General features: G+C 33.8%; 1 protein-coding gene across 1 annotated transcript; it reads left to right on the top strand.

The window, feature by feature from the left end:
• Positions 1-703: 703 nt before the first annotated feature.
• LOC138328343 (heat shock 70 kDa protein 12B-like) lies at positions 704-10859 on the top strand. The gene is made up of 5 exons (XM_069275105.1): positions 704-822; positions 4062-4378; positions 4484-4702; positions 5306-5453; positions 5805-10859. Exons 1-5 carry the CDS (start codon positions 705-707, stop codon positions 6872-6874), a joined length of 1872 nt encoding a protein of 623 aa, XP_069131206.1. The 5' UTR covers position 704; the 3' UTR covers positions 6875-10859.
• Positions 10860-15586: the final 4727 nt, after the last annotated feature.

Here is a 15586-nt window from a genome sequence, read left to right as displayed (position 1 = left end):
AATCATTTTCAAATAAGTAAAGATTTAGATGATACATAAATATTCTAAACATCTGAATAGTGTAAACGTTCTTATTTTAGCACGTTAAGTTTAGTGAAAAAATGTAAAGTCAGCGCGAATAGCGTTAAACAGTACACCTAACTATAAATAAGTACATTCAAAGTATGTAATAGTCTAAAATAGAGTAATCCGAAATCATCCTAATGTGTGTCTTTTCACAAACACTGTCTACTGTTTTTTTAAATATGATCAACTGTCTAACTTGAAATAGATAAATACCATGGTCGCAAGATGAATAACCCATATTTGGTACTATTGGTTCGAAACTAAAGTGATTTGTTGTGCCAAGCAAAACAGTACAAAATACTCTAAAATTGTTCTGTCAATACGACGAAATGAGCGACCTTTAAAATAAAATGAGGTAGATATTCGTATATATATCGTTTGGGATACTTTTATTTTTTTTCTAACTGATAAGAATCCCTGCATTGTAGAACACTCCGTAATTTAAATTTCACCCGTTAATATTTTCTAAAGGTTGGTTTTACATCAACATAATAACCGACATATGCTCACAACAGTGAAGATTTCAGGGACATATCGCCTTTTAAATATGTGTATTGCGATCAATGGTCGTCAGTATATTCAATACATTATAGTTTTAAATCTCATGTGTTAGTCGCCAAATTTGTCGTTCTTTAAGCATGCAGCGACATGTAGAATATATGGAGTTCTCAGAATTACTTACCTGCCGGTATGAAGCGGCCGACACTCAGTTCATCGTTGGCAGGCATTGTCATTGGTCGTGTGAAGCGGTACATGGTAAGTATGTGTTACCAGGTCGTAAGGAATCTAATATTATATTATTTAGATAGATATTTTAAGTAATCATATTTTGACGATCTTGTCATTTTTCATTTCTGTAACTTCATCAACACTGTGCCCATAAATTGAATCTATTTATGATATATAACAGCTGCGTAGTTGTCTAGAATATGACCTTGATTGTTCTTCCGATATTTATATGGAATACTTCTATGGGGTAGTAAATATGACTGTTAATATAAAATTTTATATAAATTAAACCTTTAATACTTTTATTAAAAATTTACAATTAACAGAAGTTGTTCTGTGGTTATAGCTTAATATCGAGATTCGATATTGGTGAGAGACGACAAGGAAGTAATACGTGTAAACTACAATTTGACATCAGGGTATTGCATATATACAAACCGAAACCGTTCAACGAAAAATAACTTTTATACAATCTCTCTCTCTCTCTCTCTCTCTCTCTCTCTCTCTCTTTATTATTTCTCTCTCTCTCTCTCTGAAATTGTTCCTATTATTCAATATATAGTGTAAAGCAGCGATCTATAATCTTTCTAACTTTAACCACTTATAAGATTAATTAAGTAATTTATAAAACTCCTAATCGAATACATCACTTATTAACCAATAGGATTTCTCGACACGATCGATCTTCGTTTTAATATTCTCTGACCGCTAATCTTTGTGGTGTTGTTGTCTTTACTTGGTAAACAGGTATGTCACGATAAAATCAAAGTTATATATACGAGACCCCATTCATTCTTTCTTTCTTTCTTTCAGTTATTCATTTATTCTTTCTTTCATTCATTCATTCTTTCTTTCTTTCTTTCTTTCTTTCTTTCTTTTATTAATGTATCTTTTCATTAAAATTAGCAAACTCAAATTTATACATTTTGACAATTCTACACAAGTATTGTTATTACACATTGTCATATGAAGATGTTTGCATATAAACAATAGACAATTTGCAATCTGCCTGTTAATTAATCGCCGTACTGTACGTTATATAAACATGTTGTATACTGGATATTCTTCACACAAATAAATGTAAAAAACATACGTAGTAAAAGAAATACAGCGGCTGTATTATTTTAACCTAACAAACTTTCTGATAGTGTTGCATATGTCGAATTTTGTTCAGTGTTATTGATAAGAAAATACTATCTACAAGATGTTTTAAGGATGTATACCTCAGAGAAGTCAAAATGTTCTTGTATTATAGGGGTTCATACCATAGAAGAAAATGGTAGAAAATTATGCATGTATGTCCGTGAGATCGTTTTTGAGCTATTGTCACTCAAATTTACCCCATTGACATAATATTGGATTTTATGGTAATTTTGCCGTCTTTACCATACATACGTACGAGATATTATATCCATTATTTACTAATGAGGTGTTTGATATGCATAGATGTTTGCAGAATCATGCTATACAATACATGCTACCTCTACTCCTCTATTTTGAGGTACATAATGCACCATTTTCAGGCATTTTTGTCAGATTTAACCCTTTATAGAAAAAACTTATGGTATTAAACGTTTGTAAAGATTTTGCATATCAATAGGGAAAAGGTTGCTCTTTCTAAATCAGGCAGAAAAATGGGGTCCTTGTGCTTATTTTTTCTCCTATTTTATTATTTATTATTTTGCAATATTTTAGAGTAAAAAATAAAAGTGCTCAAATTACCATTAATGTAAAAATCAAGTGACAGATTAATGCTTAATATTTTGATAACAACGATCCTTGTATAGTAAAGATTTACGGCAAAAGTTAGCTGGATACAGCTTAATATGCCGGCGCAGTGATGATTTAAGTGAAAACAATTTAAGTAAAAAATTGTGAAACTTTGGCTCTACTCAAAGCGAAAAAAGACACATTTTCAAAATGGCCGCCAAATTGTCCATTTCTTAAAGTCCCGTATAGAAAAATATAGAATTATAATTTATGACAAAATTTGTAACAATTTTCAACAAATATTGATAAATTGTAATTCAAAGTCCAAAAATAAATGTCAAAATATTATGCAATGTATGCCTGAATACATGGTATTTACATGTAACATACAAATTATCTTATTTGCGTTAAAAACGACGGTATGTTAATTGCAGCCCACAGTAAATGAATTGGCCGCAACCTTTTCATAGGGTTTTTCGTAACTAAAACCCACTTTTTACGTAGAACGCCTTAAATAACCAACTTCGTCTTTGTCTCAGATTATTCAATGTAGTACAATACAACTTTAATCCTATCCTAAAAAGTGCTCCTCTGATGCGCTCGTATCGACAAATGAGAAAAACGTAGTTGACTATTTTAATTTATTATGAGCTAGACTGCATATAAATTTTAAATCAGAACAAACGTATTTATTAGTCCTCTTAGTGAATTATATGTAATATTAGATAAATTACTTTAACAGTCAAAATGAAACATCTTTATCAGAAAAATATATACACGTTTTTGTATCTATCCAATATACACCATATAAACACGCAAAGACGTTAACAGGGAGGGAAAGAGGGGTAAGTTGTATGAAATTCACTTTTATTTTCTCACAGAATATTAAGAATTGATGTCACTACGTGTATTCTTTAATTTCATTGGGGTATAAAAAAAAATTGCAAACTATTTGAATCCACATAGCGAATTTTCACCAACGTCTATATGCGACCAATGAAGTAGAGCATAACATTTTTAGAGAATCACTGTTTTTGAAATCCGTAATTCGTCACGTAATATTGTACCTGTAGCGTATTTTACCTCGGGCTTAACATATGTTAAAATGTTTTGACTTAAGTCAGTTTTAAACTAGACCTGACCGACATTAATGTGCTGATGAGATCATGGGGTCGAATAGTTTTGACACATGTTTTGGAAGAGCTCTGATCACCGTCAATGCCTCTCGTGGTAATAACAGGTAGAGGTGATCAATGCTGGTAATCGTGTAGCTCTTAAATGGTTTAAAGTAAAATTTGTCTAAACCGAATGTCGTCAGGACCAGTATATTTGGCTGGTATAGCCAGGTTTTAATAATTATAATTAAGAAGGAAACTGCCACACGATATTAAATCGGAATAGAAGGTGTTCCGGATTAGACAAGGGGTGGGTCTGTCAGGTTACACTATATCTCAATACCTATTTATCAAGCACGCTTCATGAGTATAGAAATTTTGTTTCACCTTTCACAAAATATTCTTGAAATGTTTAATATTCTGAATTGTTGTTTATTTCAGAAAATTCCAACATGGCTTCCTCAGAGCATCTCCTGGTTGCTGCCATTGACTTTGGAACCACGTACTCGGGGTACGCATTCTCTTCTCTGAATGATTATAAGCGTGACCCATTGAAAGTTTCCGCCAACAGCTGGACTGCGGGATCAGCAGGACTAATGTCCTTGAAGGCATCCACATGTGTTCTCTTTAAGCCTAACGGAACATTCCACTCCTTTGGATATGAGGCTGAAGACAAGTATTCTGATCTGGCTCTGGACGAGGAACAAGATGGATGGCGTTACTTTCGACGATTTAAAATGAAACTTTATGAAAACAACGTGAGTAGGTTTATTTCTCCTCGTATAAACGTTTTTATGATACATACATTGTATGTATATATTCTATTGTTTTTAAAATAAAATCAAATGTGTATTACCATTTAGTGCTTACGCCGAAGCTTTACGATAGAAGATGATCAGGGTCAGTCAATGCAGGCAATCAAGGTGTTCACAGCAGTGATACAGTATCTCAAGGACCATATGATGAAGACTTGTAATAAACAGATGACAGGCATAAAGGCCTCGGATATCCTCTGGGTCCTCACTGTACCGGCAATCTGGTCTGATGCCTCAAAACAGTTCATGCGGGAGGCTGCTGTGGCGGTAAGAGATAATACGCGTAATTTGTATCTTCGAAAGTAAAAGATTGATAGAATCTTACATGGGTCTGTGAAGTGGACAGGGATACCTCAACCCAAATGAAAGATTTTGGCCGGTCAACCAGAGGCTTGCCGAGGGTTGACGGCCAAAATCTGTCACGAGGGTTGAGATATCCATGTCCACTTCACAGACTCATGTTTGATTCTTTTTCTCCCATACTTGATAGAAAAAATAATAAAATTCCACTTGGTTTCCAGCTTTTTCATCGCGCCATTATCGCAAAAACGTCGTTATGCGTCAAAATTGATGACGTCATCTACAATGCGCGCCGCAGTTACGCCGCATGTATTGATGACGTCACGTTATTGTCTAGCGGGTGTGAGCTGTCTTACATCCCCTCCTGTGTAAGGTAGAGATATATTTTCCCTAGTAACCACGGGATATCCCTGTGAAGTATGGGAGAAAATATTTGTCTTCTGTTATTTCGTTGCTTCAAAGTTAATAAACGCATTATATCTATACAGTGACTTACATAATGTCCCGCGAAATCACAAAACTATTTCCTCTCGAAATAGAAATATAATTTCAACCTTTCTTTGTTTCAAGGCTGGTATTAATGGGGATAATCTAAAAATGGCTCTGGAACCGGAAGCTGCATCTCTTTACTGCAAATACCTCCCTCTGGAACGGAAAGGAGAGGGTGGAATGAAGGCATTTACTTCCGGGTCGAAATACGTCGTGTTAGACGCTGGAGGTAGATAAAATGTGTTTAATTTCACCACTCATTTTTTTAAACCAATCACCATTTTCCATTCAATTTCCGTATAAAGACGGCTAGCTAAAGACTCAGTGCAAGTCTGTCATAAACTATTAATTTGTAATTATTTGACGACATACAATGAGTAAATTTGTGTTTGAAAGTCTGAGAAACAGATAATATGTTTATTTGGAGATTTATTTGGAAAGTATTGTAAAGCTGAAGGAAGTATTGTAATGATTAAAGTAGTGTTAAAACCAATATAAAGTTGGCTGTACATTTGGATACAAAGAATGCATTGTTTCACTTTTTAAATCGCTGTTATGTATTAAATACATATATTTCTAGGAGGGACTATAGACATTACAGTACATGAGGTACAGCGGGATGGATCACTGAAGGAAATCCACAAGGCCAATGGTGGAGACTGGGGAGGTACCAAGGTTGACCACGCCTTCCAAATTCTCCTATCAGGAATTATTGGTAATGGCGCATTTCACAGATTCATGAAAGACAATAAAGCAGACATGGTCGAGTTCTTCCGCGATTTCGAAGTTAAAAAGCGAACAATAAAGCCCGATGCAGGTTCTGATGAAAAAACTACCTTCAAGGTTCCAACTACAATGAATGATGCTTGTAGAGATGAGAACAATCAGGACATCGCTACAATTGTGAAATCAAAGCCGTATCTCAAGGGGAAGATGTCTCTTGTTGGTGATAAGCTGCGGATGAGTGGTGATAAAGCAAAAGAACTCTTCAAGGACACAGCAAGACACATCGTAGACCATTTGAAAAAGCTTTTGAGAGAGCCTTCTGCGAGAGGAGTGACAAGCATACTGATGGTCGGAGGGTTTTCGGAGTCCCTTGTCCTTCAGGATGAAATCAAAAGAAACTTCCCAAGGCTTCGAATGATCGTTCCACAAGACGCCGGACTTGCAGTTCTCAAGGGGGCAGTCATCTTTGGACATGAGCCGAGGGCCATCAAGTCGAGAGTTTGTAAATACACGTATGGCGTGAACACGGCACGTGCCTTTGATGAACATTTGCATGACATTTCTAAGCGTGTTGTTAGATCAGATGGAAGAGTAAGATGCGAGGATATATTCGATGTGCATGTTCGAGTAGGAGATTCTGTTGATATCGGACAACCACAAATAGTGCGATCTTACTCTCCGGCAGAACCTGATCTAACTTCAGTCTTAGTTAATGTGTATGTTTCCACTGAGAAAGAACCTTTCTATGTGACGGATCCAGGATGTACAAAGATAGGACAACTGGAAATCGCTATGCCGGACACGTCAAAAGGAATTGACAGATCTGTCACGGTACAGATGACCTTCAGTAACACTGAAGTAGAGGTGGAAGCTACTAACGAAAATACCGGAGAGTCGGTTACCGTGGCGTTCGACTTTTTGTAATGGTGTAAAGATCAAGAGAACATTGTTATGAGTACAGTATAAAACCAGACCATAACTGAATCAAAAGATTCATGAAAAATTTAGTCACCAGCATGGTCAATGTAAAGAAAATATATTTTCCTTCTTTTATATAACGGCATGTTTGTGTTTCTGGCGGGATATCCAGAGTCATTGCTATTTCATGAAATGACAATCAAGAATAAAATACAAGTGCTTAGTTGACAACATGGTAACGCGGATAAAACAGTCAGCATTATGTTCAATGTAGCTGAAAATTAAACTCAACAGATATTTTCCCGATCATTACCACTATATCATCATGACATGTCATTATTATCGAAGACATGATAATATACACCAAAGTTATCAATAATATATTCATAGAAATTCGACTATATTTTTTTTTTCATTCTAATCCTGATTCGCTGATTCTTTTTCTTCATATCTCTACAAAGAAAAGAAATCACAGGACAATGTTTTTCAAAGTCCGATAAGATTAAAAAAAGATAGTGACATTAATGCTTAGATGTGGGGAAAATGTTTAGTGTAATAACATGCAATAACATAACATGCATTATCACATAATCCGCCTATATCCAGTGATTTAGCCCGTGTAATATTTTTGCATAAGTGTAATATGACCTGGAGCGATTTTCATTGGCTAGAACTTCATTGTGACATCAGACAGAAACAATAAAATGACGTCAGGAAAAATAACGTGACGTCAAGATTACGAGGACGGCTGGACAAAATGATGGCCTTTGCTGGATTTTCGGAATACATTTTGATATGACATTCTTTTTTATGGAGGTATTTGTAGATATGTGATAAAAAGTACCTTAAATTTGTGTTTATTTCATATGAGAATTTATGAAACTCGTCTCGAAGTTTTAATTTTTGCTCGCCAAGGCTCGCGAAAATAAAAACTTCATAGACTCGTTTCATACAATCTCATATGAAATGAACGCTCATGTAAGATTCTGTATATATGACATTTCTCTAAATGATATAAATGAATAGATATTTTATGAGGATTTATCATAATCATCAGTGTAAGATATCATGTTTAAATCAATTTACTCCCCGTATTTCAGAATCAAAGCTGGCATCAAATCAGTGTTAATCCTTTCTGATAATTCTACACTTTTCATTAAATCTTTCTTGTACTTATCAAAATGGGTACCAGTACTCATGATGCCAAATATTGACGTTGTGTTATAGTGCCACAGAACAGTCATATACATCCTTTATAATGATTGTTTGATTGTGACGTTAGAAAGACATATTGATAAAGTTTTACTAATGGTAGCCCATATAAATATTCATGTATACAGTTTCCATTACTAAGATTTATATTAGTTTACAAATTGTATATCACGCCATCAGTTAAATTGACAATTCTTTGAAAATATGTTTGTTAAAATCAAATGAATATTTTTTGTTACAATTTCACAGTAGAAATAACCCGACCTCTTTTTAAGTATTTTTTCTGGGATTGTCTAATTCTTTATAATCATCTTTTGTTGTTTGGTTCTATTACTGACATAAAATATCATAGAATTATTTTTTTGATTTTTTAAAATCTATTTATTCTACTTTGTTTTCCCAATATAGTCACCCCTACAAACATTATTTGAGGACTGGTGTGCTTAATTTGTGCTCATTTTTTTTGTTTCTCATATTCTTTCCTTGTGTATTACATATATAAAACAAAAAGCACGAATTTTGTATTAATTAATCAAATATCTCCTGATTATGAATTATAAAAATGGCATATCAAATCTTTCTCAAAGCTTTTCATACCCAATCTAAATCGACTTATATAAATGTACACACTTACTGTTATGAAAGTTTTTCTTGTTTCTTAGTTCTATTATTGTTGTTCGATAGGAAACCACAGGGACCTGGCACGAAAATTTTTAACCAATAGTATATATATATTATAGTATCAAGGGTATGAACTCGGCGGTCGAGAAAAACGGACCTAGTTTTTTAAAACCGTGATTATTTTAATAAATAGGTTTTATACAACATTGACAAATTTATCTTTCCATTAAGTGCTTGATGAACAAAATTGGCAAAGTATTGACGAAGTTATGGCTTGATGAATCGGAAAATTTACATCGTGTAGCTCTCTTACTTTAACCGTCACCGCCATGGTCATTTGTTCTTCGGAATGCTTCTCGAGTTTACTCACAATCACAACACAACATAATTTGCATAATGTAGTCAAGATATGTAAAGTCGAGAAGCGTTCCGAGAGAAAAATGAACATGGCGGTGACGGTTTAAGTAAGTGAGCTACACGATGTTTAAATGGAGTTTCTACAAAGTACGGGACATGACACCTTCAAAGGAGATTATGGATGAACACAGTTATGGGTACTGTTTACCACCACAAGCGTAGATTTTGTGATTTTGGCTTGGTTTTTGAGGTACCCATTAGAGCCGAGACGACATTTCGACCGGACAGGGAAATGTCTACCTAGCATATTTGTCGTAAATTTCCCGATTCATCAAGTCAAATAATCACGGTTTAAAAAAAATAGGTCCGTTTTTCTCGACCGCCGAGTTCATACCCTAGATACTATAATAAATATATATATGTATACTGTTAGTTTAAAAAAAAAATCGTGCCAGGTCCCTGTGTAGGAAACCAAGGACAGAAATTCTAACCTGTTCTCCCTTATTATCAAAATGTTTCAGTCCAATTATCTATTGTTCCATAGTAAATAAAAGTGTGTTTATTATTGTATTAGGTTTCATTTACCGTTTAACTCCATATATAGTGTTGTCTCATGACCTTGAAACACGTTGTCGAGCAACTAAAATAAACTTTCATTCCGTTACTTGTACCGTACTTTGATTAAAAAAACTAATATAAACAAAAACATGTTTTTTTTAATTTCGTTATTGGTACCAAAGTTTCATAAGAAAATTAATATAAACTAATATATGTTTTTTTTTTCTTTTCGTTACTTGTACCACAATTTGATTACAAAACTCATATAAACTAATAAAATATGTACTTTCTCCATTTCGTTACTTGTACCACATTCTAATTACAGATGTGATCTATTTTTCCATTTCGTTTCTTGTAGAGAATCTGATAACATAACTGAGATAACCTGACATACTGTAAAATAACCTATTTTCACGGTGTAATAAATTCGCGTTTCCATGTCCATCGGTTTTTGACGGCGATTCAAATTCTTGATCTACATTAAAAACATTTTATTTCCTTTGTAGTTAGAATTTTTTGCGTTGATTTTTTTTGTGATTTCCTATACACCACGAAATACACATACTTAAATCGACGCGAAAATACGTTAATTTACTGTACGTGGTAATTTTTTTTAAATTGTGAAATATTTACTTATTGCTTGTAAAAATAAATCGTAGTCATATCAGCATATTTACTAATCATTTTTTTATCTTTCAATTGAAGTTGTAAACTGTGAATCAGAAAGACACTGTACATCTAAAGTGCATTTTCTAAATGATGATTATATAATATTTGAAATGAATTGAAACCTTAAGTATTTTTACAAAACACACATAGATGGATTAACATTATAACACAACGTACAAAGATTTAAAACTACCCAAATGAGTAAAGTTAATGAAAAATGTAAAAGAAATCGATAAGGACCTTAACCAAACATATATAAACATGTATTGTAAACTGTTTTGTGTTCTGAGAAACAAATTTCCATGTTATTTCGTGAGAAAACTCCAAGGCGCATTCGAATGCCTCATGAATAACTAAAGTGTAATACATGTATATGAATGCATGATCATCAATAAGAGTCCTTGGTCGCGAATTTATGTTGGAAAAAGACGCGAAAATATAGTATACACGATAATAAAGTGGATGTCTGTTATATTTACTTCTGTATAAAATTATCATTTGTTATATATAGTTATGACTGCTTGTTTTATTTTTGCCTTGTTTTTATATATTTACTAATAAAAGATTAAGGTAATATGTTTGCGTATATTATTTTTTATTTTTTACTTAAAATAATTTATTTGTGGGTTTTACCAATGTAATGTAATTGTAACTTATTACTGTAATACACTTTATTTGGTTTGGCACAATTTCAAGAAAAGTTATTTGATAGCATCACCCGGAGGAACGTAACGTTAGTATAGGAGATATTAATTGTGACGTCATATGTACAAGTTGGTCTCGTTGTTTCTAAAGATAGACAAGCTCAATTAAGCTCCCTTAACTATATATTTACAATAAACAGATACACAAAAAGAGAATATTATTTTTGGTATATCCCTTTAAAAGAAATCGTCACTTCTGCTTTTGTTCTTTTGTACATCCAAGATCGTCGGAGGAAACAAAGTAATCTCCAATCTATATAACGAATACATGGATTAACATTGTAAAACATTGAACGGGGATTGTAATTGTAAATTTGTATTGTAATACATTGTATTTGATATGGCGCAATTACAAGGAAAAATATCTTATGGCACCACCCGTAAGAACGCGACGTTAGTATTTGATATATAAATCGTCATATTTACAATTTGATGTCGATGTTTCTAAAAAATTGACAAGAACAATCAAGCTCCCTCTACTGTATATATTTACAATAAGCAGATACACAAATGGCATTGTTAGTATATTCCTTTTTAGCCATCGTCACTTCAGCTATTGTCCTTTTGTACATCCAAGAGAGTCGGAGGAAACAATTACAGTCTATATACCGAATGCATTCTAGGAAGAGTGTGCATGTTGTATATGTGTATCTATACAAACGATAAAATCTATTAATAATGATCTATTAACGTAATGTATTGAGCTTATGAAATGTTATTTATTTTAGTTAATTGAGCTAGTTTTTTGTCGTATGATAACAAAGGAAGCAATACCCCTTATGCTTATATATTTACATACTAACGCGCTACATTGAATATGTCTGTATCCCATTGCGTTCATACCACCTTTAACGCAATCAAAACACTGTTCAATCTCTTTATACATTGTTAAGGTAATAACTGACCAATAGGAAGAAGAGAAAAGATGAGATCCCACATCCTAGTCTTTCATGATAAAATGATGACACTATGTACTATCATTACGCCCTGCATGTATGGTAGTTTTTGCTCCTAGTTAATGTTCAGCGTCAAGGGAGTAGGACGGCTGGATCGCCCGTTGTCATTATAATCTGACCGGGTGAGGTGTAGTCTGGTTTATTTATCGGTATGTTTCAATGTGATAGCACTATAAAGAAGGCATGAGTTTCCACTATCGGAAAGAGACACAACATTGATATACTACAGCCTCCTAAAACATACAGACATTCACAAACGCAATGCACTGCATATATGAGAGACTGCCATTAAGTTCAGTATCCAGATCTGTATTTGGTCTGATACATAGAGTCACAAATACGTAATATAAAATATAAGAACTATATAGATCAACAAGTGCAAAGTAATTGCATATAAGACGAAAAAACACACAATTTTAAAAAAGGGGAATGTAGGAAAATAGAGTTTGTTGTATATGTAATATTATATGCTGGTATATATACCTAAGTTTACTCGCAGAAATATATAAAATTGTTTTATCGAAGAATAAATTGGACCAATTAGTGTATCTGACGATTTTTAAATCGAATTATATCCTGAAGAGCCATCAAGAAATGGCGAAAGTACTAGAGGAAGGTCGTTGAGTTTTATCTTTTATATATATATATAGTAGCTGGGTATACAGATGAAAACAAGTGTCTTGTTATTCTCATTTGTTTTGTAATTGATGTAATTTTTTATGCGTTATTAAACATTTTGTAGATACACTTCCACTCGTTAAAAGTTTCAAACGGCTGCTTTTACACCTACGTATAATACTATTATCATATCGATCTAAACTATATATATTGAAGTAATGGGGTAACTTTTATATATAACATACCTTGTTGTAAGTGTAAAAGATATGTAATGTGTAACCTATATCTTTGTCTCGTCATTGTTAAACATGTAAAGACAAGAGGAGTAGAATTCTCGGAATTACACAGCTGCGATAAAACGAGGCCGACACCCGGCTCATCAGTAGCTGACATTGTCAGTGGTCGTGTGAATCGGTGAACAGTGAGTATATTTTACGATTTCCTTAAAAGTGATACTAACAGAGATTTGATAGAATTTGGTAGCACTTATGTCACGACGATTATATCATTTTTATTTTTTAACTTTATGAGCATTGCCCCGTAAATTGAATATATTTAGGACATGTAACAGCTGCGTAGTTGTCTTGGTCGCCACCTTGATATTTCTTTCGATAAGTATGTGGAATATGTAGATGGGGTGGAAAATATGGTTATTGATACACAATTTATTATCAATAAATCCGTTATGAATTTTATGAATACTCAACAAATAACAAAAGTTGTTCGGTGTTTATAGCTTTGAACGAGATCGAGGGTTGAGATTCTCCTGTCCCACCCCAAAGGGGTGAGCGATTTTATCATTCTTTAACAAACGCTAATCTATACATTATAAACGTTTTGATATTAACCTGATTATTCTGATATATCAGTATAATATCTGTCGGAATCGTTCATCGGTACCCAAGGGCAAATTTTGATAAGTCGAATAACAGACGGAGACTTTTTCCGCATTTGCTTACTACTAGTCATTAACTTAGATCAGATTAATCTTTGTTATGCCAAAAATAGCTGTTTCGAAATATGAAAGTGCCAGCAGTTCATGTTGAATTTGTTTCAAGAGCAATTCACTTCATCACCCCATGAAATTGACCATATCATGATTCAATACTTATATTTCAATTCAATCGAATTAGAATTTCGTTGATTTTTGTTAAAAAAAATTACGAGTTTCTTGGCTTGTGCAAGTCTACAACGAGAGACGTAAGAAAATAGTGCGCCATTAGAAAACAACTAATTAAAAATAAATGGCGCAAATATTACAATTTGTCATATATTTATTTAGAAACAACTTTATTATCAATGAAATTCAGATGAAACATAAAACATTAACAATAGATTAAGAAATGATTGCAAAAATTCGTCCGCCGAAGACGAGGAAGGATAATGTCTAGACGGTGTGATACGGTTGTCTCCCGCTTTGATTCAAAATGGAGAGTCACCGTACGTAACGTGATGGGAACGGAAAGGTTCTAGTGGTTTACAGGCGCAGATCCAAGAGGGGGCGGACCCGGCGTACGCCTCCCCTAAAATAGGAGAGAGAAAAAAAGAAAAAAGGAAAAAGAAGGGAAAAAGAAAGAGGGGAAGGAAGGAAAAGAAGGAAGAAAGAAAAGAGGGAGAAAGGGAAAAAATTAAGGAATTAGATAAAGAGTGAGAATTAGACAGAAAGCTCCATTTCCTACCTTTACCGTTTGATGTTATCATTTTAAAATCTAAATGTATTTGTGGTACATACATGCATGAACATACTTGTATCCAGGCACAATGGAATAATTATATTTTTTTCGTGTAAGTTAAGGTTTTATCTCCATCGCTTAAAAGGTACAATGTAAATCCCTTCAAGTATTTACTTTTTCCAAAAAAAACCCCGATAAAATCCCAATATATTAGATAATTTATTGTCATTAATATTCAATATTGACAGGTTATATCTCGATATCCTTAGCAATAAAAGAAAAGGGGGAGAGGGTGGGTGGAAGGAATTGTAGCTGGCCATGAGTCTTCGCTGGTTGACTATATGTCATGCCCTTCGTTTTCCAGGTTGTAAATGATATATACACATTTTTGAATCAGCATTAAATCCGACTATCAATTCACAAATGTGTGCGTACTTTCAAAACGCCAGTTACAAGATCACTACTGACGCCGAATGCTTCTAGACGCCTTTTAATTGTCCTAAGAAAATGTGTGTAAAGAAAAAAGTGGAATGCGACAGAAAATGAGAGCTTCTAGGGTCTGGGTGCACCCCATGCTAGATGCCTTCCTTTATTGTTTCAATAAAAACATATCTTAACGATAATGTTATAAGATAGGCAAACGATGTTAAAAAATTAATGCACATGACAAAAGGCTCCCTATTAGAAAACAGGATGATAGCAATGGTTCCTGGCACCGTATGGCCATAGACAAGACCACTAGCCTTCTTTTCTTTCGTTGTCCAATACACGAATTATGAAGATTGTGTAAGTTAGGGAAAATGAATTATCTAATCTGACAGATAATGTATACAAGTAAAAACTTATATCGTTAAAAAAGTTCACATACACTTTCATTAGTCCTATAAAAACCTTCAATAGGCGACCCCTAGCTGCAATATTGTAGCTCAAAAGACTTTTAGACTGAAAATGGTGTCTTCTTTAGAGCTACAATTGTTCCCTATTACTTCAAAACCTTCAAAAAAGTATGAAAAACTGTGCACGAGTGATTTTCGGAGGCAGTGCTCCACTACGATACATAGGGACCAATTCGTACCCGGCCTAAAGGCATAGTAGGCCGGGTACGTATATTCGTTCTAGGCGGCCCCCAGACCCCCATCCTTTTCTTTGCTTCGTGCCTCTATGAATAGATATTCAGATTTTAGGCAGTGCAATTCTGTAACTTTATATTCAAAATATGACATTAGACGTCAAAAATAATAAACGAACATTTTTACATGGCTTCAATTATTTTTTGGAAAAAGTGTACATTTATTCGAGGGCTTCTGGGGGCCTAGGCGGCCCCCACCCAGACCCCCGCCCTTCTTCGCT

This window comes from Argopecten irradians, chromosome 7 (genome assembly GCF_041381155.1).
Source record: "Argopecten irradians isolate NY chromosome 7, Ai_NY, whole genome shotgun sequence".
In the NCBI taxonomy this organism is placed as follows: Eukaryota; Metazoa; Mollusca; class Bivalvia; order Pectinida; family Pectinidae; genus Argopecten; species Argopecten irradians.
Note: the sequence above shows the minus strand (reverse complement) of the source record. Positions and strands in the feature narration are given on the sequence as shown.